Consider the following 24909-nt stretch of genomic DNA (forward strand, 5'->3'; position numbering starts at 1 on the left):
TATTTTCCACTTGTACAAAATTGTGTTCCACAAAATGTACGTCTCTTACAATGCCATTTCTTAAATTTTTACTCTTTTGACAAATTACGCAAAATGGCGCCCGCCAAAAATTTTGCTCAAACCAAGTTTTAAAAAGTTATTCCTTTGCACTTTGCTGAATTACTTGAATTATTAGTGCAATATCGTAACACACTCGAGGGTATATTTGACGAGTTTCATGTTGTTACTAGCTGTTGCCCGCGACTTCGTCCGCGATTACGTCGTTTTTCGTCATTCGTCGTTTAAAAAAAAAATACATGACACTTTATTTTTGAATGTTCTTAATTATTGTCTCTTATAAAATTTAACTACATTAAAATTGAACACTGATAAGAAAATCTTAAAATCTAAAGACAACATGAATGAATGTGATTTAAATTCTACATTACTTAGTATTTCAAATAATAATCTAAATTAAATGTAGATTAACAGTTTGAGCGCACCATTATAGAATATGTACCTAAGTATTAAATTACGTCAGTATACATAGTAACTTTACTAAAAACACGATGACTTTCTTTCGCGCTCGGTACCACAAACTAAGCATGTTTGTGGTACGTGGCCCGCGTCACTTGACCCCCCGCGAGTTCCTCTCCGTTGCTATGCGAAAATACATTCGTTGCTCTACTGTAGGAAAAATTGTAATACTGTGGCCTGGGCGTTATAACACGTCCAGGGAGTTCCTGAGTGCCGATATCACCATCTTGAGGAAAAGCTTCTAATGTCGATTTAAAACTGCATACATACGAATTAACCTGTTCTAAAATAATTGTGAAATGAGTTCAGTTTTAAATTTGAGAAATATTGATTTCTTGTATTCCACTATTCGTTGTCAGTAGTCGAATACAAAATATATTTAAACAAACTTAGGTTGGCCTTCAGGCAAAAGGGATCCTATCAAATGGTAAACTTGACCTTGTATCTTAAAAGTAAGCATGAAAGGACCTTCTGATAATTATTGAGCACCAAAGGATCATTTGAAACGCACTACTATAAGAGCGAATATTGTCTAATAACAGTTTAGATTGCACAGTATGTTCCTCTAAAAGTAGTGATTTTAAAGGTTCCGGTGTATCTTCAAACGAAAGCCGTCTCCTTACTCCACTTTAAAGCATGTAAAGCATGCAAAGAACATACTACGTTAATATCGCCTATACAGAAGATGATCTGTAATAAATTGTGAGGTTATAAGCAAACCCACTTTTATATTTGTCGGACCACACCACCGAATTCGTAGATTGTTTACCTCTAAGTCATCAAGACTATGACGAAATCGTCTGCAGTAAGACGGGCCTCTCGCTATTCGTCCGTTTTCAGAGACTGAATAATTTCAATTCTTAATCTTTCATTAAACAAATATTAATCGTTCTTGTCTCAAATAATTGTAATATTCGCGTCCCTACTCTAGTCATTGCTTATGCTCATGTTCATCTTCAAGAGATCGAATAATATTATGATACACCCTATCATTTGTCAAACGGTCTTCATATTGAGTAAAGTTTCAGATTCTCGAGATAAAATATGACTGTCGTGATCAGTAGTGAGACGTAATTCCCTCTCAGTGAGGGTTTCGGTCTAACGGGATAATAGGGGAAACCGGGTTTGTTTGTCTCACGGGTTGGTTGTCACAGCGGTCTTAACACAAAACTGAACTATCGAATAAGTCTGTTGAAAAGCGTGGCAAAAGCGATACAGTGACAACGCTGTCCCCACTTCGCGTCAGACCGCCCTGATCTGCCGTGAGGGCCTTTTTTTTTAGTGGGGAAATCTTGCATAGATACCCACGGCCTCCGGGGAAGAGGCCGTGGGTTATGTCGGATTCCTACCGACCAAAACCCCACTGTGTTCCGTCGAGCCGCATCAACGACAGGGCCACGGGTATGTGTAGAATTCATCCGTGACTGCCGTGAGGGCCTCACAAGTGTTTATAGTTTTCGCACAGATTTTTAATGATATGAGGACCGAATATGGTCCTCATAACATCACCATCAGAAAAAAGGAAATATTTTTAATTGTGAAAAAATATTAATATGATTAACACTATTTTAACATAAAATATTATAAGTCTGTGAGTGTGTAAAAAAAAGACGGGTTGCACTCCGGGAGTGCCGGCAGATAGCCGGCAGAAGTGAAAACTTGATTATTAACGTTCAGCATGTTTGATATTTTGGAATGGTAGGTATCTGTCTTACGCATGGAATATAAGGGCTAAAAAAACTAACATCCGTCTTACGCTTTTTCGATGGTCACGTGTCCTGACGCGAGTTTAAGATTTTATACCCAACGCCGCTAAAAAAGTTTTCACTTCAATAAATCCAGCTAATAACACATCAAACTTATGTTTATAATTAAGTATACGACATGAAAATATATTAATTACCAAGCAATAATAATACAGATAAATACTGAACATAAGTATAATAGTTAGTATTAGTTAAAATAAATTTTGACTGTTAGTCAAAGTTTATTTTTACTAACAACATGTAAATGAAGAAGAAATAATAATTACCAACGAACTAACCTTTTCTATAATACTTAACGCGGCACATTTTTCAAATTATCTTGCTCAACTCTGCTCAAAAATTTGAGGGTTTTGTTGGAACTTTAATGTGTCAAAACTATGATATATCTAAACTACGATACTACTTGAAATAACTTGCATGCGGAAATGCTCATTACAATTGTGAATCTAAAGAATAACTAACAACATACTATTCAATTTTATTGAGCTGATGAATATCTTTTGCCTGGAAGAGATCACCGTCTCCTAATAAATATACTGTGTTTTCTTATAAAATCTTTACATAATTTATTTTATTTAGTAGTTTAGTTTTTGTTATTTTTATGTAAAAATGAGCTTGAGCAATGAGCTTATACATATTTGGCAAAAGTATACATAAATTTTTTATAATTTCAGGACCGCAACTTAAATGGGGCGCTCGGAAAATATGCCTATGGGTTATAGAGAAATGATACACAACAAAGTTATGTTGGATCCATTTTATTTATAAATAATGAAAATGATATATTTATAAAATATAAAACATATTAGTTATGTAAAATGATTAAAAATAAATACGATTCAAAGAAAACATCTTTTTCAGTGTGAAAATGCTCTTAGCAATCCTGGATGATGAACTGTATATCATGTACTCTGATCCCAGTACGGTCGGTACCTCGATAGCCATAACGATAAATATTATAATCAGATAACCGCAAAGTCAAAATAAAAACATTACTTGTACAGTTGTGAGTGCAAAATTTACGTTTCATTTGGCAATAACATTTTTTCGGTACTAAAACGTAGTAGTTTGATATGTGGCTGGCTGCCCCTCCTCTCCTTCCTGAAAAATATCCTCCAAAATTTCCCGAGATACTTCCAATGATTGAACCATTATGATTAACACTATTATTGATATTGATCAATGATTGAACCATTGGACGTTGGACATTAACTTCAGTCAAAAATTAACGAAGCGGATGATTACTAATTTCCACTTAATCCTCGCTGCCACTATCTTTATCATCAAATCATCAATTTTCAAGTGGTGTAGTAAAAATATTTGCAGAAATCGTCTTCCAAAGGCGATATAATTTTATGAGCATTGAATCTGTAAATAAAAAAATCAAAAGTTAACTGTAAATCTATAAAAAAAGCTACTTACAAATAAAATTTTATCAAAAACTACTGTTCCCAATGCACCTCAAAATCTTGTAAAAGTCATATATAAAAGAATTCATCAATTCATCATTTTATTATTTCATTCAAAAAGTGTAATAATATAATACCAACAAAACACATGAATTGCTATCATTATAAAAAAATAAATACCTGTATGTAACAACTTACCTTTAGTGGGAACGCATGACGGTGAAAATTCACAAAACACTAAGATTGCATTTGATATTTTTGGTTTTATGGCATTCAATAGTCAAAAGTCGATTTCTCTGTCCCTATGTCCCTTTGTATGCTTAAATCTTTAAAACTACGCAACGGATTTTGATGCGGTTTTTTAAATAGATAGACTAATTCAAGAGCAAGGTTTTAGTATATAATTTATTAGGTTTTAGACAAAGCGGGCGAAGCCGCGGGCGGTAAGCTAGTAAATTTATAAAACACGAAGATTTTTAAAATTGTAACTAATGAACACAATCGATATTAGATTAATTACTGTAGATAATGGTGTCTAGTTTTACTTAAAATAATAAACATCTACCCTCACTTTAAAAAAATGTAGTATATTTATTATTTACACGAAATATACCTTATAGGGAAGGGAAGATATGGGTTAAAGAGTTAAATAAATAACATGATTATATTTAAATTATTAATTTTCAACAGTGTATTCAGTAGTGTTAACATGTAAATTGATTTGATTTTTACGAAATCTCATAGATGGCGCTGTTACAAAATTAACATTATACAACTTACATTCTTTAAACTATGTTTCTCTTCCCAAGTTACTTAAATGGCATAATTTTTATAGTTTCAATCTAGATATTGTCAAACAACATTTATATATGCGTCATTTAATTATTAATTTCCAATAGTTAATGTGTGTTTGATTTTTATAACATTGGCTATAGATGGCGCTGTTTCAAATTTGTCTTTATACTGCTAAGATTCATTTAACTGTTTCTCTGCCAAAATTACATAAATGACGTAGTTTTTATAGTGTAAAGGTAGATAATAGCATGGCTTACTCAAAAACAACATTTAAACATGAGTCTTTAGATTGTACGCTGTCGTAGTACACGGAATATGTAAGAAAAATAAAGGTTCACAGCTCCTCCCCCGTAGGTGATAGCTTGATAATATGTAGCCTATAGCCTCACCCGACCTGTTAGTAATATTCATGCAAAATTTGAAGTCAATCTATGCAGTACTTTTCGAGATTAGCCCAGACAAACATACAGACAAACAGACAAACAGACAAACAGACAAACAGACAAACAGACAAAAATTCTAAAAACTATGTTTTTGGCTTCTATATCGATTATAGATCACGGCCCAAGTATTCTTTTAAAAAAATATTCAATGTACAGTTTTGACTTTCCTACGATTTTATTATATGTATAGATGCTAACCAAACAAGACAAGAACGTGACGATCGCGCTAAAGCGACTGAGTGCAATGTGGCCGGTTGACCTCTGTTGAGCGGAACATAAGTGATGTAGGCGGTTTCTCCTCTATACGTAGTAATAGTATCTCAATGATTTTAGTTGGGTTTTTTAAAACATTTTTTTATATACTTCTTACTTTTTAGCTACGAAATTTTTCTCCCATATATAAAATGTTGTAAACTATCCTTAAACTATCGGATAAAAAAAGAGGTACCTAATAGAGGTAAGAGAGTATAACCAATTTTTTTTAAAGTATCGTTTCACCACAGAATACATAATAGTAGCTAAACGCTAGGTTTCATCCACATTTAAAATAGGCAATAGGAAGTTATAATAATATAGGATAGGAATAATCTGTGGGAATAATTAATATTTAATAATTCAAGCTTCAAAGGCATTTCAAGAAAGATTTCAGAAAAATCAGTCACTTCTCCGCATATATACATTAATAATAATATATTAATATATTATTTGTTAATTATTGTTTATATATTTTATTATGTTAATGTAATGTTTTTATTTATTTATTTATTATTTGTTATATTATATTTTCCGTATTTTCCCCACCTGTCTCGAACATTAAGGGAGTTTGACTTGAACGAAGCTATAAATTATAATACTGTCAAAATAAAATATACCAAATGTCATGTGAAATGACAACATAAACATTTGTTGAATTTTGTTTAAAAACAAATCATATTTAAATAAATTATCTCAAGATTGCTGATTAATTTATATCTATTTAGTTATATCGAAATGATATCTTATCATAGCTAATTGGTGCTTACTCGTAGAGAGAACTCAATAAGAAACACATAGGCAATTCTTGGAAAAGGTATGTATGATTTATATAAATTAGTTATTTGCTATTAGTTATAGCCTATGTTAATAATTAATAAAATGTTTAAAAGTGCACTTCCTTGGTTCCATGCATATGATTTTTTTATTTAAGATGAAGATCATGAAAATACCTTTTTGTCCTAAATTTTAAATTAATCCAACCATATAATTTTTAATGAATTAAATCATCTTATAATAAAATATTAGCTGACTATCATCTCCATTTTGATTTATTTGAGTATATACGACGACTTTTTTATACTATGTAGTGATATGTAATTATATACCTACATTATTTTCAAATTTCAAATTATATTTATTTGCAAGAATGTAGTTACAAATATAGGTGTTGTTATTATAATTTCATAGTGCTTATACATTCTACCCATTATTTGGGTGTGCAAATATTTAAATGGAAATAAATTAATTTGCACTAATTCTTTGTGTCACAAATTCTTAATCATCACTAATTCTTCAATGTCATTGAAATTCAAATTCAAAATTCAACATTTATTTACAGGAATGTAGTTACAAAAAGGTGTTGGTATTACAATGTTAAGGCGGTAATACATTCTACCCACTATCTGGGTGTGTAAATATTTAAATGGAAAAAAGTTAAATTACACTACACCAACACTACACAAATTCTTCGCGTCACTATTGTTAAACGTCACTAATTCTTCCTTGTCACAGATTCCGCAATGTAATAAGTTCTTGAATATCATAAAATTGTTTCTCCATTAAACATTTCGCCAGTCTCTTCTTAAATATATTTACTGGGAGATCCTTAAAGTTATCCGGTAATAGTCATAAATATCACACTATTTTTTGCTTGATTTATTCTACATGTTGGAAGTGGAGTTTATTTTGATACCTCGTTAACATATGCAAATTTACTTCTCCTTTCTTTTTAAAATATTCTGGGTGGTATTTAACTTGTGCAAATTAAGTAATTTAGATTCCGCAATGTAATAAATTCTCTCTTTTACATAGAATAACATAGCATGCTATAATATTTTAATTTTTAACCTTAAAATGTTTGAAAACATAATAGCAAATTTATGATTGCAGATTTTTAACATGGAAGATGAAATAGAAGATATAGAATTGCGGCCAGCTAGTGTTCGTCGCAATGTCACCATCAGGAACAATGTGGCGAGGCAGGTGGCTATCAACTTCATGCCGTCACGCCAAGCACCCTATAGTAAGTCTCGAAGTTACTCTTAAAGGGGTGACAGACGTACGAGTAAGTACGCGAACTTGTGGCTCGACGACCTTTTTCGCTCGTGTGTCACCCCAAGTACGCGTACTTAAAAACCGTCGAGTAAGTTCGTTGACGATCCAACATGTTTGAAATTTTACTCGAAGCCCGCCTTGGCTCGCACGTCTGTCACCGCCGCGAGCCGAGTAAGTACGCGAACTTTAAAACCGCGACTTTAAAGTTCGTACGTCTATCAGCCCTTTTAGAGCTAGCGCGCAAGAGCAACTTTTGTCTCCACAACTATTTTGTCTCTCCCATCAGCTCTATGGGGCGTTGCGTCCATACGTGCGCGCACTATCTTACTAGCCCATGGGTGGAGAGACAAAAAAGTTGCGGAGACAAAAGTTGCTCTTGCGCGCTAGCTCTAAGAGCTCTAAGAAGGTTTGCAGGTTTAATCAAACTAATAATTCTGTGGCATGTTGTATCTATATGAAATAAACTGCTGAATGAAACACTGAGCAGATTTTGATGATACTTGGCAGTGATGTAGCTTATGTATCAGAATAAATAAACTATAACTTAAGAAATACTTGCTTTTGCGTGCGGATTTGTCTGCTGGTAAAACCGCGTGGCACATCTAGTACATATAAAAGTAGTAAGTCTTACCTGTATTCAATTCCATTAATTTATTTTCATAACAATAATTAGATAATAACTAACTGGAATAAATTGATGTAACAGAATATCTTTTACATTCCTTATTCCGCTATTTAATATTGCACAGAAATAGATGGTGTAATCATATGTGAAAATTAACGGATATAAACGCGATTTATTCATTATTGACAGTTTCAAATAATTTAACTATAATATTGGCGCAAAATTAAACCCATAAAAGTACTATATAATGGGTTTAAAAAAAAGTACTATATAATTTTATTGTATTAAAAAAATTGTCGTATGTGCAATTAGCGAGTAAACGTGAATATTTATTATACTTCTCAAATGATTGCAATTGTAGGTACTTCTCTAAATTTTTGAATTGTAATATTTTAAAGAAACAATGTATTTTAACGTAAAACACGTCAATAGTGTACAGATGATAAACGAGATTTCATTTCAAACAACTAAAAGTACTTCGAATTTATGATAACAAGCTCTAATTAACTTAAGGGTCTCATGAATCACTTTCCTCATTCACTGTTTTACGTTTGAACATTTTAGATGTTTGTCTGTTGTGAAAATGAATGTTGAAGATATCATTGAAGTTGAAAATTTAGGTATTTTTTATTTATATCGTACTGACTACTACATAATATATCAATAATAAAAATTACAAACGTGAAAATTTAAAATATAACGCATTTCTTCAGTGTCTTCTTCATGGAATCTACTCCTTAGAATTACGAGGAAGATAGTTCGATTTAATCTTATTTAAAAGCATTTTGAAGATAGGTACTAAACTTTAATTTTGATATCTTTAAATCTTGCCAAAGAAGTTTCACTTCTCACACGTGTGCTCGGCACACACGCTCTTTTTCACATATTATGCTGCATACATATAAATGTATTCCTTATATTTAATAACATTTACCAAATATTATTTTTTTCAGACACACTACGTATTCGGCGCGTGAACAGTGAAAACAATGCTCTCTTGGACGCCGTCTCGGATACCCCAGATCCTGATAAGCAAGTGGACATCATTGTGCGGGAGATGGAACAGCATATACATCTTATGGAGGATAATCCGGTTTCTGAAGAATTGAGAAGGTAGTTTTATACATAATGCTATTTAAGTTTACTTTTGCTTTACAGATTGATGTGTGATTGATAATCTAGAAAATTGTAGATTTTTTGTCATTTTATTTTTTCATTTTGAGCTTTCGTTTTTTCACACTCTTAAAAAAAAAGTAAAAATTGTGCAATTAAAAAAAAATATTTGTTTGTCTCTATCTAGTCAGTTTTAAACACAATATTTCTGAATGAATATCATCCTCCAGATAAATTTATTTTTTCATTTCAGAGAGGCCCTCCGAGATTTACCACAAGGTCTAACAATGAAGAGAAGCGTGCGTGCAAAACTGTCGGCGTCCGTCAGTTTGCGGTCCAAAAGGCGTCCCATTTCTGTGTTCAAGAGATTTAAATATAGGCTCAGTTTTACTTGGAAACGGGTAAGAGAAGCATACCTAATATATTAAAAATAATACATTTTTAATGTGTCTACATACAAAAAAAAGACGTGTGGCACTCGGGGACTGCAGCGGTAAAGCTATTGCATGCTATGCCTTCAAGCCACACCTCCGCCCGTCGGAATGTGTAGCGTGAGGTTTTTTCGTTACGGAATTTCCCGATTCGGTCCCCGCGCTCAAGGCCCGCGATAGAAGCTATGCAATAGCTTAAAACTTCATTCCTTAGATTTGTTTGTTTGGGACCTGTATAACCATTAACCATGTATCATATGCTTCCGTGACTATTCGATTATAAGCTACTAAAATAGATTTTTAGACACATTGATTCAATAACGGCACTGAGATTATTAATAGGGCCATTTAAACAAGATATCTTGCTATGTTTTAAACCTATAACAATCGATAACCTCTTAATTACACATTCCTACATATTTCTTTACAGTTACGCGAAAGTTTCCGCGACCTAATCTTCTCCATAGAGCTCTGGTATGAGCCCATACGCAATATAGAAGGCCACCTGGGTTCTGCAGTGGGTTCCTACTTCCACTTACTCCGCTGGCTTTTTGGCCTGGATCTGGTGCTCAGTGTGTTCCTGGTCTCCTTCGTGGTAGTGCCTCAGGTGCTGCATGATGGGGGTAGGAATGTGACGGGAGGTTGGGGGTTTTTGGACTTTATTAGTGGGAAGGTAAGTGTCATTATTGTATGGCAAATTTTTTGTAATGTCTTAGATTGTTCATTTGGGTTTGAGACGATTGGAATGGAATTGATGTGTGTTTTTGGTGTATTTTTGTGTGGTAGTATTTTAGGAAAGATTTAATTCCTGCTGTTGTACCAATTTAAGTTTTAAGATCTATCAATGGTCACTAATTTACATTTTCAGAAAAGGATAATGTCAGCTTAAATTACCTCTCAATGACATAATAAACGAAGTATATCGTTAAGAGAAAAATTGACAAAAAATATTTTTTAATTTTTTTTTGTCAATATTCTAGGGTGCTCTAGAAGATTCCCCGCTATTCTACGGCCACTACCACGACGGTGTGATCACCACGTCCGTACCGCTTAGCTACAACATGCCATTCGCCTACTTCTTCACCATGCTCTGCTTGTATCTCATGTTCTTTGGGGTGCTTTGTTATAGGTATGTTTATATTAAAATGTAAAATATTATGACAAACAAAAAAAAAGAGCGTCTGTGCCCAGCACACACGCTCTTGTCGTGTCAGAAGTGAAACTTCTTTTGCAAGATTCAAAGATACCAAAATCGTCGCCTTACTCCATGACGTGGCGGTATTGCCATGATGCGATCAATTTTACTCTCGTACTTAACTGAATTTAGAATATTGTAACATAGAAATAAGACAATTAAATTGGTCCCCAAAGTACTGGACCGATTTGAAAAATTATTTCAAGCGCGGAACGTCACATGATTAGTGTCTCACATAGGCTATACTTTATTTTATTTTTATCGTTTACCCGGGATAAGTAGCTATCAAAGTCAAAAATTAATAGAAAAAATGACCAAAAAATCCAGAACAGCGTACTCCTACCGCCGCAACTTCATCGGCACGGGCGGCGGGCTGCCGCACGTGTTCGCCAGCAAGATATTCTGCGGCTGGGACTGCGGGATCGTCTCTCCGGCGGCTGCTGCACTCACTGCGGCCAGTATTTATAATGAACTTAAGGTATATCCTCCTTAATTTATATTAACTAGCTTTCCGCCCGCGGCTTCGCCTACTTTGTCTAAAACCTAATAAATTATATACTAAAACCTTGCTCTTGAATCACTCTGTTTAAAAAAACGTATGATAAATTTTTAAGCATAATATATACAAAGGGACAGAGAAAGCGACTTTGTTTTATACTATGTAGTTATAACTTATAACACTTTAATGTAATTATATATTTAATGAATTTATAATTAACTAGAGGTCCGCCCCGGCTTCGCCCGTGGTACATATTTCGCAATAAAAGGTAGCCTATGTTCTTTCTCAGGGTCTAAAGATTGTCTGTGCCAAATTTCATCAAAATCGGTCCAGTGTTTTTTGCGTAAAAACCATACATACATACACACATGCATACAAACCTTTCCTCTTTATAATATTAGTATAGATTTAAGGTGAATTTTCCCTTTCTGTAAATTGTGAAAGCTTATAGTAGAGTCATGGTCAATTGGTAACGACGGCATAAAAAAATATATTAATGCACAATTTCTTAACTTTTTCAATAACGATTATATATTTTTTGTAATAATGACCGGATCGAGTAATTTTAAGATTTAATTTTACCAAAAAAAGCCCGTCTATAATATTTGTATTGATATTTAAAAAAAGCATGACTTTACTTTAAAAAAAAACTGTTCTCTCCAGGAATTGCTCAGTGAACAGAACAAAGTGCGGCACAAGTTATCGTTTTGCACCAAACTACTGCAACAGTCACTTAACGCGCTAGTGTGGTGCGTAGTGTTAGCTGCAATTGGTGGGATGCAGTATGGGATCTGGGGCCTGATGGGATTGAAGCTACTGACCCCGTACTGGGAGGTCTGCGTGTCGCTGGTTATAACCACTGCGCTGGCGGTGTGTCCCCTGCTGTTTAACTTTATTGTTAGGTGGGTAGTTTGATTTTTTTTTACTTTTTTGATTAAGTATAAAATTACTTATTTCAATGTATTTTTTGTTATATATAATATCTATTTTCATGATAGAGATATTATTTGATAAGTACATAGCCTATTACTGAACATGAAAAAAATAAAGCGATGGAATTGAAAATTGAAAGTTGATGTATTCTAATAAACTGTATTGAAAATGTTAACACTTATTTATATGCATAAATCGTTTTATAAATTATTTACTGTCGAAAAGTGACACTTTCACAAACATAAAAGAGCACTAAAGATTAACGGACACTTAACACAAAGAAAAGAACTTTTGCATTAATTCAGTCTTGTTTCTTACGCAGGTTAGAATTCTACGCACCGCGAACGGGCACGTACGTTACGTTGGCACGCACTTGGCTACTAGATATAACGACACTAGCGCTAGTGTTCGTGTACTGGGCTAAAAGTGGTGAAGAGGTGGGTAGTTTGTGTTTTTGTTGTTTGAATTGTTTCGGTAGAGATTTGAAAACGTTGTGACTTGTACCATACAACTGTTAGTTTTGTTAATATTCACGAATTTAGTGAAAACAAATTTGTTATTATTTTGAACAAAGTCTAATTATTTAATCGATATTTGAAAAAAGTTACATAAATTTATTCTTAGGTCTTGATTAAAGTCGAAGTTTAGTAAAATCCAGCAGTTAGGATATAAACAGATGCGTCGAACGACATTTGTTAATAAACTGCATCAAATTGTCCTTGTCTTTTGAAAAATATGCCAATATTGTCTTTACCATCGTATTCTTTAAAAATTAATAATATTTTCTTACCCTCATAATATCAATTAATTAAAATTTCTAGTGTTGGGAAACATCGTTGGGCCAAGCCGCATACCGACTCGTGTTATTAGACGCTCCGGTCTCTTTGTTGTTGTTGCCCGCTGTTGAGTTCATCAGGATGTTGTTGTTTAAGTGAGTATAATTAAGATAAATAGGTTGCCTGGTAGATATAGCTTGTAAGTGACAAGGCCGCCTATTTAACGAATTAAGTAAACTTTCTTTTGTGCGTATTAAATTGTATTGTATTATACTTTGTATTTACTTGGGGGTAGACGGAAAATTATAAGTGATTTTTGTTCTTCGACGAAGGATTAACAATAAATAGAAAAGATTTGAAGATTTTCTCAAACTTTTAAAATCAAATTATAATAAAATAATCAAATAATAAAATAAAAAATCAATTATCTTATTTACCCTTAACATCTGATAAAAATAATTAGGCTAAGAAAAGAATTTTTCTACTTGCAGATTCAATATAACGGAAACCGGTCCAGAGTTCAACATTGCATACAATTCATTGACTCTCATATACAACCAGGCGTTATTATGGCTTGGCATGCTATTCTCGCCTCTATTGGTAGTAGCCGTAACGATCAAATTCCTATTGCTGTTTTATGTGAAGAGGGTGTGCGCTTTGCGAGCGTGCTTACCGGCAAGGAAGGTAATGTGACCTTTATTGTATGGGGAATAGAGTTGAATTTCGTTTGATATCGAAAATTGGTCTTTATGATTTCTGAATTCAACTTTATAAGGATTTAATAAAAAAAAATAATTTGTTATATTGAACTTGTCTCTGACTAATCGAGATCTAAACGTGATTCGCTATAGTAAATATATCAACTGAATTGAATTGAATTTATTATTTCCTTTTTTAAAAATTTTATTGTTTGAGATTTCGACAATTTTTTTTCGTAGGTATGGCGCGCGGCACAGACGCAAACGGCTCTATACCTTTTGGTAACTCTGTCGCTCTTCACAACAATATTTGGTATTGGTGTTTTGTTCCTTGGGTGAGTAGTAATAATAATTTATTAACAACGGCTATAGGAAAAAAATGTGTGCGTGTCCTAGTGTATACACGTAAGAAGTGAAACTTCTTTATGACCTTATTTTAAAAAATAATTTACTATATGCAACTTTACAGAAATACGTCGAATCACACGTGGTAGGTATAAGAAAAAGATGGCGCGTAACGGAAAAATGTCACCAAATTTTTTTCCAATTTCGATAAAAAAGTTTCACTTCAAAAATGTTTGTTGACTTGACATTTTGACACTAAGCTGTAGTGTTATGTGTCATAAATATAACCGACCAATGTGTATATTTATCATTATTCCCGCCATTTTAAGATCCGAACACATTTGAACACATGTTACCGTTAGAATTGTTACATTTTCTTGATTGACAATGATAATATTTTTAGCTTGAAAGTAAAATCATGATTATATGTTCTTGAAATTGCATTTTACATGTTCCAGCACTTCCTCCCACTCTTGTGGTCCGTTCCAGCAGTACTCCACAGTATTATCATTAGTTGGTGAAGGTCTACTCGGTCTATCGGAAAGACCAGCCCTGGCCCGGGTGCTAGCCTTCATCGTGAGACCTGGAGTTATCGGGTTCCTGTTTGTGGCTCTCTGGTAAGTAAGCTTTTTAGTCAGAATAGTCATATGAGTCAGAATGTATAAAATAAAGGTACAGGTATTAATAACAGATATAATATAAATAAAAGAGCGTGTGTGCCGAGCATACGTGTCAGAATTGAAACTTCTTTGCCAAAATTCAAAGATACAAAATTCGTCGCTATACTCCGTGACGTGATTGCCATGACTATACAGTATGCATACAGACATTTGTGTTGATTAAGTTTTTATCATGGGTAGCTACTCAACATGTACTAAGTGTATAGACAAGATGTGAAGCGCTGATATTCAGCACTTGTACTGTTTCGCAGCGTGTGCGTGTACTACATGCGCGCGCGGTCGCTGGCGCAGCGCTCGATGGGCGAGCTGCTGCGCCGCATGCTGGTGCTGCAGGCCAAGGACAAGGACTTCCTGCTCAGCGCCATCGCCAAGGTCTCCAACGGAGGTCAGTGCTGACTCTCAGTGTGCTGATAACATGCGCTTTGTCAGTCAAAACTATGTTTTTTTTTGGATTGTTATTTGTGTCTTTTCTATTTTCTCTTTCAAGTGTTTTCACGTAAAATATTATTTCTGTCGTTAAAATGTGATTTCAAGTTAAAATTTGCCCCCTTTTTGAACACATTTTACAACACCTTACTTCTAAATTTCGAGTAAGTAGAGTATCATAATATAATAATTAATTTCCTCTAGTAATCTCATTTAGGTATTGCTCCAAAAATCATAAATAAAAAATTCTGTCGGGTTAATTCGTAATTATGTTTAAACAAATATGTCTTATCTCCACAGAATGGTATTACAGCCCCAAAGTGGAGGAAAACGCAGATAGTCACACTTGGCGCTACTTACACGAAGTGCGCAAACCGTCCAACGCGGGATACCACCTTGATCTCGACAGATCGAAAACCAGACCCACATCAGACAGACCAAAGTCTGACAGACCGAAGTCAGACGGTGATACAGACAGCTCGTTCAGTTGGCAAGGCTCGAGCAATTACCTGAACGATCTGGAAGCTAGGAAGATGATTTGACAGGTATTTTGTGGTTTTTAAACGTTGTATGTTTTAACATTTTTGAGGGTAGTCTGTTGTTTGAATGTGCAATTATACAGTTATACGTTTATCTCGTGAGTTAGTACATTTGGAGATAAGGCCGATAGGCTCCAATTTAAGTAATAATTTTAGAGTTGTAAAAATATGAATTACTACGAAACTTTTTGAGGGTAGTATGTAGCCATTAACCTTAAAAATTTACTAGAACTTATCTTGTATTCTATCTAAATTTGACAATTAATGGTTACCCAACAGTTTAATGGTGGTAATTTGTCGGAAATTATTAAAGTTGAAGAATAATTGCCAATACAATTTCGATTTCGTGTTTATCTAGCCGTAATCGACAGCAACTACAAGTGATAACTGCGTTAAAAACAACCGACTTCAAACTTGCAAAATTTACAAATACCTACAGACAAAAATGCTCATAAAATAAAAACTACTGGGCCTATCCGAATAAAATTTTTATGGGACCAATTCGACACCATCCCGCATCGAACAAAAAAAGAATCACGTAAATCGGTTCAGAAACCTCGGAGTAATCGGTGTACATACATAAAAAAAAAAAAAAAATATACCGGCCGAATTGATAACCTCCTCCTTTTTTTTGAAGTCGGTTAAAAAGTCGATGAGCTAGAAATGAAAAATTTACAAAGAAAAATAGATGAAATAGAGGGGAGGGGTATTTTTTAAATAATGTAATATATTCTTGAGACTTGCTCATCTAACTGGCCAAAATAAGAAGCGAGATTAAATCCTGCCTCATCAAAAAGGACCAAGATTTATCTATCCTTTCTTAAAATATAATTAACCAATGAACATACTATATTGTGTTTATTTTTATGTATATTCTACATTATTTCTATTTTAATATTTAATCTATACATGAGAAATAAGGGTGTATACAGAATGTATTCTATGACGGTTGTTGCAAAGATGTGATATGAAAGGTGCCAAATACGGAGAGAGATATATAACATGATGAAAGGACTTTGTCTTCAATTATTTTATATTCTTTATTGTATTTAAGATGTATTTATATGTATTTGAATGTAGTACATATCGAACTATGAACTATTATGGGATACACGTTTGAAGATCAATTATTTGTCTTTGCGGGTAGTTGATGAAATCATTCAATCGTGTTGTGAATTATTATACTATACTTGAAACTATTATGATCAAAATATACTAACGTAGTTAAGTCTGATGAATATATCCCTAAACAAATGAATTTTAATTTGTAATGAAACAGTAAATAAAATTAACAGCCCTCAGTCGCTCATTAAACTGATACGTTTTTAGTTAAAAATCTTGATCTGATATTTTTGGTTTCACGGCATTCAAAATTTATAAAGAATAGAAAAAAATCTGGATCTATCTTTTCTATGCGATATCCTCTATACTCATAAAAAAGAATGAAATTTTTTATTTTGTATACTATAATATCCAATATAATATATTAAATGTTTTGTACATAATATTATTAATATACTATACTGTATGTGTGTTATTGTAAAATAAGTATTATTGTAAATAGATACGAGAAAAGCAATTTTTCTCGTATCTATTTGTATTAAAAACTGCCATTTTGGTCTTCCAAAACAAAGCATAATGAGATCCTGTTGTATAACCAGTATTATTTTATATTTTTGTGTATTATAAATTAAGAAATATATCAAATTACTATGAATTTATGTCAATTATGAGCATAATACTAAATGCATTTTCCTCAATATTGGTGTATTTATGACAATAATATTTTTATACAATAAATGAATGATTGAATATTATTTGTTTTATTTATCCCTTTGTATTTATCTATTTTAGTATTATAATAAAGAAGTATTCCTGTAATAATCCCATCAATAAAAGCTCAGAAGCCGGTTTCTGATAATGTCCCAGATAGCCTATCTAAAATTTTTTGATGCACATAATCATACCGTGTTTGTTATTTTAACTGACAAAAGCCAAACGGAACATAATAATATTATCCAGTGGATGTGAAACCGGCGATACGTTTTCGATGTAAATAATGCCTGAGCAGCGGATGAAATTGGGATAGTCACGATTTGCATTCAAATTATACACTTAAAACTAATCGAACGAAAAATTATCTAAATATATTTTACCTAATCACCCGAGCAATTTTTTTTGTATACATTTACAACATGAGTGAAAAAATGGTACATGCAAGTGCTTAATTAATCGTAATTATTTACTACATTATCTGAAAGAAGCTTGCTCTACAATTTCACACAATGGCTGGTATGAGATATTATTATTTTATTATTTTCCACCTTGACAATATGTGTCAACCGCAAGTGTTATCAGTCATAATGTTATCGTAGTTGCTATGGTAACCAGATTAGTTTATTTTGGAGTTTCGACGTGGAGTCCAAATTAAATATTGTATGTAAAAAAATGTTCTAATCAAAGTAAAAGAGTTATTTAAGGTGAGTTATTTGAAGTGCGTAATTGAGCATTTACTTAGTCATTGAAAAATAAAAACACGCGAAATTATGCCGAAGTCCTTACCTATTAATTTAGATCATTTTACTATTCAGTGAATTTTGGATCACCTAAATATTGTATTAATGAAAAATATTTTTTCTTTACGTATCATCTTAATTTTTCACCAAATAAACCTTTTCTTAAGATCTTCAAATATTTTAAGATCCAAATCATTCATATTGGCCCATCCGATATCGAGTTTTAGACAGACAAGCGGATACAATGTAGATACAAACTACTAAGATTATTTATTATGATTACGTCACTTTTCCTCCCAAAAAAGATACCCAAGTCTTTTTCCATGCTGTAGAACTTCTAATTAATAAACAATGGCGAGCGGTGACCGCAAGCGACCGCCCCCGGCAGGCCCCAAATGCCCCTCTCGGTTCGTCCCCGGGCCGCCGCGGAAACAGCCCAACTTGCCCTGGATGCCCCGGGCAGGATACAGCCACGAGCTGGACAGGGACAGTGAACTATTGCGGTCAGCGAAGAATTATTATCCTGAAGGTACACTCTATTAAAATGAGTATTTCTAGTATAAAAATTATTTAATTATTTAACTATGAATAGTGAATACACATTCCATAATATTACAATCTTGTTGGGCTTATTTGTACATATTGGTTTCGTATACGGATGTAATTAGAATGTCGAATAGCTTGATACAGGTTAACATGTTATGTCATCTTCTTTGCCATGCCACGCCACGCAACGCTATCCCACGCCACGCCACGCTATCCCACGCCACGCCAAGCTTCCCCACGCAATGCCACGCCACGCAACGCTATCCCACGCTATGCCACGCCACGCCACACCACACTACACACATTTTGAATCCGATTTATTCGTTGTTAGATGGTCTAATGAAGTACAAGAACAATAGAATAAATGAACACTTTTAGGTGTATGTGTATATGAATGTAATGCTACAGGTGATAGTGAAGGCGGTTGCAGCGAGTTCCCGCCGCTGATGATGCGCAAGTCGTGGACGCGTGGCGTGCCGTACCGGGACAGCTTCGACCACGCCAAACCTGCTGACTCTATTGGTCAGTTGTTTTATCGTCTAATACGTACTGCAACATACTTCTGGAGTCATTTAACTTTGAAAATTAAAATATTTTTTTTGGTTGCTAAATAATTTTTTTACATGAAATATTTGAACAGATAGCGTGTTAATAATATTACGGCGTTATGCATTGTTACTTTTGTGCACTTACAAAAGTTCATATCAATGCCTTGCCTTATTAATTTTGAATATTCCATTATTTCTTGTCATTATTATATTTCATTTTCTTGCAAAATGCATTCCAACAACTATCCGTGATGATTTTATTACCTTCCATCAGGTAACTGCTACACTAGGGCGACGAAAACTATGAGAACAATAAACATGCCCCCAAAGCGTCGTCCGCCCCCGCAACTGTATGGGCCATTGGGACCAAACGGGGAACTACAGTTTCCACCTTTAAAGTCCTGGGCGGAAAGGGAGAAGGAAAAACTTGATGCTATAAAAAAGGAAAAGGAGAAACATAAGTTGCAAAAAGGTGATTATAAAAGATCAGTGAAATTGCTTAAAAAATATGGAAATGTTGTTGTTCCACTCATGTTTTTTTTTTTAATGTGAAAAAATATAATGAATGTTTTTGCAAGTATTGAAAGGTTTTGGGAAAATGCATTCTTTACTTGTACAATGTACATTCATTCCTTTCTGCCAAATAAAGAATTTTTTCGACAGATTAATTTAATTATTAATTTTTTCGTCAGTCTTTTTACATACTTGGTTATTACTATGCAAATAAAATATTAAATCCGTTTAAATATCCTTCAATATATAGGTTTGGTGCTACTTGAAGATCTGGTTTCTGGCGCATACGATAGACGTAAAGCGGCAGAGGCAGAAGCGAAGAGAAAGAGAATCGAGAAGAGAAAGCGAGAGAAGGAAGCGGCGGAAATTGCTGCTAAGGAAGCATTGAAAAAGTATTTGTTGAATGTTTTATAATTTACACATCTACACATTTCTATAAATGTTTTTACTTTGTTTGTTTGTAATGGATATTCTCAAACACGTGGTATGTCCTTATTATTCTTATTAATTACAATCACCATAAAATTTCCTTGGTGTTTTTTCCATATATTAAATAGGCACAATTTTCTGTAGTATTTTTCATATTTAAATTTACAGGCACTTAGCAAAACTAGAGTTTGAGTTGCCAAGAGACCCAGATGACCAAAAGTGCGAGTTGATCAGGATCACTGAAGAAGAGCACTATAGATATATTCATCCCAAGGAACTTGAAAGGATCAATTATTATTTAACTACGGTAATTAATATTCATGATGAATATATTTATTTTTAATTCGTATCTAGAATTTGTGATGGGGCAATCTGGTGGAGTGGAAATTAATTGAATTGATATCAATTGTTTTAAGCTTCTGTTTGTCTTTTACCTTACCTGACCGTGTGTTTGGTAACACAATTTACTAACTAAACATTTAAACAGATAAATAAAAAATACACCGTATCGCTTTAATATGAAATGTAACGTATTCTTTGTTATAAATTTTTAAAGAAATAAAATAAATATAATATTAGAATTAATTTTTAATTAAGCTATTGCATAGCTTCTATCGCGGGCCTTGAGCGCGGGGACCGAATCTAGAAATTGCGTAACGAAAAACCTCACGCTCCCCACTCCGACGGGTGGAGGTGTGGCTTGAAGGCATAGCATGCAATAGCTTTACCGCGGCAGTCCCCGAGTGCCACACGTCTTTTTTTGAATGCCAATGTATCGTTGATTCCAGTCTCTAACCGGACCCCACATCCCAGAGTTTCCAGAACACCTATATAAGCGGGCTAAAACCCGCGTGGATAAACAAACTGCGGCCATAAAGCGGCGCCTGCTCAGCCTCACGTACAGCGCCTGCGTGAGGCAGAGTGCGAATGAGATAAGGGACTTCTTTGAGATGGCTATGAAGAGGTGAAAAACTAATTTTCTCTTTGACACACACACAGCACATACAATTAAGGTTACTAATAAATAAAAGCGTGTCAAAGAGCGTGTGTGCCGAACACACGTGTCAGAAGTGAAACTTCTTTGGTAAGATTCAAAGATACAAAAAACGTCGCATTACTCCATGACGTGACGGTATTGCAATGACGCGACCTTGACGCGCATAAAGAAGTTTCACTTCAAACACATAATAAATTCGTTGAATAGTTTGTTCTATTTTTGTATATCATTCTTCATGTTATCGATATATCGATAATTTTCTTAATTTCTTCATGGAAGTCGTTTATAAAAAAAAAATGTTTTAAATATTTTCAGATGTCTCCTAAGCTACATCCTCGAAGACGTAGCGGAGCGGCAACGCCTCCACATCTCCTTCCTGCCCACTCTATGGCCGGCGCTAGTTGTACGAGCTCCAGTCCCGTGGCATACGACCGCAGTACGAGCGAGACAGGCGATGGGCTACCGGTACTATGAGGGGAACCCCGTGCTGGTGGAGCTGCGGAGAATCTGGTTCGAGAGGTAAGTGGGGCAACGTCGCACACATCGCAGTAGCGGCCGGTGCGGGAAGAGCGGCAACACCGCCCGGCTTGTACTAGCCAGTTCTAGCAGTGCGCGTCGGTGCCGTGGAAGAGCGGCAACATCGCATGATATCATGTTAAAATACAGACTGAGATAACATTTGAATTAAAACAATATTTTGGCTCTTGTTAAATAAATGCATGAGACAAGAAATTAAATCTTTAACAATTTTGAAATATTAAAAATTCCAACATATTTTACCTAATATTATTTACCCTATACATATCGAAATCAATTTCCACAGAATAACAATCATAAACTTTCCCAGATACCAAAACATATACATCTGCGACATGAATAAAATGCAAGAGGATCTGCCCTTCCCCCAATACCCGAGCGAATTCACAGAACGGCTCAACAAATTGTGTGCTCAAACCAGAGCAGAGCTAGTTGATAACTGGTTGATAGATGTCGCCGATACGATGATTAAGATGCGGCATCATTGGGCTGGATATGTGGCCAAGAGAAAGAAGGCCTCTACCTTCCAAGTGGAAGAGTTTTTTGGGTAAGTTTGTTATTAAACTTTAATTGGCTTTGAAAGATTTGGGTTGGAAACTAGAAGCGTTAAAATTCTAAGTGGGAACAAAAAATTGGTTCCTTGTCTGTAAAGTCGGTTTACTGACGATAGTTGAACGTGACAACGTCCGATTGTGCTTCTTTGTCGCTCGTTCCGCGCTCTCGCTCGCACTTCAAGCCTTACATGGAACGCCTCAGATGAGTCAGAGCGAGGTAACGCCGCATGAGTCATGTTTTTTCGTGCGTGCAGCCGGCTTTATCGAATTATAAGACGTTGTCACGTCAAAAGTTGAAATGCGAAATAACATAAGTTGGACATTCAGCTTGTCTGTCTTCTTATTTTTTATGTACACAGATTTTTACGATATTAATTTTTTGAATTATATTCCAGTTGCATCCATGGGTTGATGTCAAAACAAGTTCGAGATCTGGTGGAGAGAAGTATCTTTCATTTCGCGGAATATTTCTCATATTATTGGGTAAGTATTCATTAGACTGTAGGATTTCTGCTTTTGAATCGTCATAATGCATAGAAATTCAAATTCAAATTTGAATTAGAATGTCTATGTCTAGATTAACTACCATTTCGGAATATCATCCTGATTTTTATGAAGAGCCATTTTAGCAGGATGATCATATTTTAGTGTATACCATCGACGAGATTATGAATTATGAATTATTATAATGCATAGATTAACCACGGGTTCAGAAAGTTTAATATCATTTTTCAACCAACTTCAAAAAAAGGATTTTTTTTCAAATAATAAAAAAAAAAATTAAAAGATATTTTTCGACTCCTGACATTTTGAAGGCGGATTAATTCTTTGTTATAAAATATTCATTCAAAAATATCATTATTTTTAACTATTTTAAGCAATAAGTATACCTACTACCCTCCTATCCACCCAGGAGGGCAACAAATACTCTGGCGAGTACAAAGACTACACATACATAAAGCGGCCATTACTCCGCATTAAAGTGATCGGTCGCGCAGGATCCACGCAGCTAGCCTTCGAGCCTTCGTTAGATCACATGCGGGCGCTTATTGTTAAATGGATACATACGATAATCAATGTTAATATGCAATTGCCGAGCGTGGATAGTATTATGTATCCAGGTGGGTTATCTCCTGACAACTTTTTTGGCGTCATTTTATAATTTTCCAATTTTGTGTAGACGTAATGACAGCATTATACAGATGTTTAAATGTTTCATTTCCCTTCACCAGTCACCTATTCCCACTTATGTTACCACGTAGAATTCCTTAGTTTTTGACTACTGCAACAAAAATAAGAAATAAACATATAATTAAGATCGTACTTAAAAAATTGCCATACTTTAATAAAACTATTTGACACATAATATAATAAAGTAGGATTTTGATACGTTCCTTCGTTAATATTTCAAATCACAGGTTCGGCCCGCCCCAAACCTTACCTTATGTCAGTATACCCGGATGAACCCTACATGGCGGAAGTAGTGAACCAATGCACTCGATACTTTTCGCTCAATAGACCTGGACCAATCAGCTTCCTTAGCCGTTATGAAGAGTATTACTATTTGTTGGATGGTACTGCTCATGAGGATCTGCTGAAGTTTTTTGCTCTAGATCCTCCGCCGTATTTGAAGGTAAGACAATCCTACTAAGAATAGGAACGTTATGTGGCAAATGTCACCGATCTTATCTCATCTAAGTGGCATCGCATAGATTGATTGTTTTCTACTTATAGAGTTAATAGTGAGAAAGTAGATATAGTTGCAGGAAAGTTTATCGAACGTAAGGTAAGTAATCGTTTTAAATAATGTCACGTATTCTATTCTACATGGTGGAACTAGTCAACCAGTGATTTACAAAGAATTTATATTTAAAATTTTCTCCTGTTTTCGGTAATGTAAATTATGTAAAAAAATTTTTATAGCAAAAATTTCAAACTTGTTCTTCAACATACCTTTAACTACTAAATGTATACAAAATTTCCAGGACTTCTCAGCCCAAATCCGTCAATACGAAGTCCTCCGCGATGAGATCCTCTTCCTCCGCCGGGACATTCCTCTCAACATGGTGATGCTGGACTGTGGACCGATCAATGACGTCATCTGGGATGTGGTGAATGGGCTTCGGCAGTATATCGTGGACCACTTTATATTGTTGAACAGGAAGTGGAATCGATCGTGAGTGGAAATAAATTGCATGGATCATTATATAAAGAATTTGTTGTGTTATCGATGCATTTAGCAGTGAATAGGAGTATGTCGTTATCACAGACTGCTTTGTCAATTCTTTGAAGCAAAAAGATGTCTGATGGTATTAAGAGATTTTTTTGTGTATTCCCGTTTCAGCAGAACATCTAAATTCTACTGTATTATATTAGCAGAGAAGAAAAAACTTGCACTTTTATATGAACATAATTTTTTGAACGATGCGAAAACACTCAGCACTTTTTTACACAACCCAGATATCGGTTTCCTATACAGAAACTAACACATCTTTCACAGGATATGCAACGTGTACGAAGAAATGGCGGCACGTGCGTCCGAAAGTCCCGAAACCACAGCACAACTAGTTGAACTGCTGGCTTACATTCTCGAGTGTAGAGATTGCTCCCTCTTTGAGTTGAGAGAGAAATCGCGCACTACAGCAGAATATGTGCTTTTTCTTATGGAGCATGCGCATTTGTCGTGTGAGTTTGCTTTGTTTTGTACCTAATAATTTTTTAGACATGGCAGGGTGTAATTTTTCGTGTCTTTTAACTATTGGGAATACAG

At 34.5% G+C, this 24909-nt stretch overlaps 2 protein-coding genes across 2 annotated transcripts in view; both read left to right on the forward strand.

Annotated features, from left to right (window-relative positions):
- The first annotated feature begins 5816 nt into the window (after positions 1 to 5816).
- Positions 5817 to 15875, forward strand: LOC123695605 (transmembrane channel-like protein 5). The gene is made up of 15 exons (XM_045641506.1): positions 5817 to 5998; positions 7075 to 7207; positions 8818 to 8977; positions 9231 to 9378; positions 9839 to 10081; positions 10389 to 10537; positions 10931 to 11081; positions 11766 to 12004; positions 12358 to 12472; positions 12857 to 12966; positions 13303 to 13495; positions 13750 to 13844; positions 14313 to 14471; positions 14786 to 14919; positions 15261 to 15875. Exons 2-15 carry the CDS (start codon positions 7084 to 7086, stop codon positions 15500 to 15502), a joined length of 2262 nt encoding a protein of 753 aa, XP_045497462.1. The 5' UTR covers positions 5817 to 5998; positions 7075 to 7083; the 3' UTR covers positions 15503 to 15875.
- A 2491-nt stretch (positions 15876 to 18366) lies between these two features.
- The window catches only part of LOC123695697 (dynein axonemal heavy chain 3), a 57430-nt gene continuing 50887 nt past the window's right edge, over positions 18367 to 24909 (forward strand). Inside the window, exons 1-13 of the mRNA XM_045641604.1 lie at positions 18367 to 18544; positions 18970 to 19083; positions 19384 to 19581; positions 19873 to 20014; positions 20220 to 20358; positions 20840 to 21015; positions 21364 to 21567; positions 21896 to 22132; positions 22535 to 22622; positions 23053 to 23260; positions 23558 to 23772; positions 24125 to 24315; positions 24640 to 24824. Coding sequence (XP_045497560.1) covers positions 18367 to 18544; positions 18970 to 19083; positions 19384 to 19581; positions 19873 to 20014; positions 20220 to 20358; positions 20840 to 21015; positions 21364 to 21567; positions 21896 to 22132; positions 22535 to 22622; positions 23053 to 23260; positions 23558 to 23772; positions 24125 to 24315; positions 24640 to 24824 — 2275 coding nt within the window. The remainder of the gene's footprint in view (positions 18545 to 18969; positions 19084 to 19383; positions 19582 to 19872; positions 20015 to 20219; positions 20359 to 20839; positions 21016 to 21363; positions 21568 to 21895; positions 22133 to 22534; positions 22623 to 23052; positions 23261 to 23557; positions 23773 to 24124; positions 24316 to 24639; positions 24825 to 24909) is intronic.

Source organism: Colias croceus, chromosome 11 (assembly GCF_905220415.1).
Source record: "Colias croceus chromosome 11, ilColCroc2.1".
Lineage (NCBI taxonomy): Eukaryota > Metazoa > Arthropoda > Insecta > Lepidoptera > Pieridae > Colias > Colias croceus.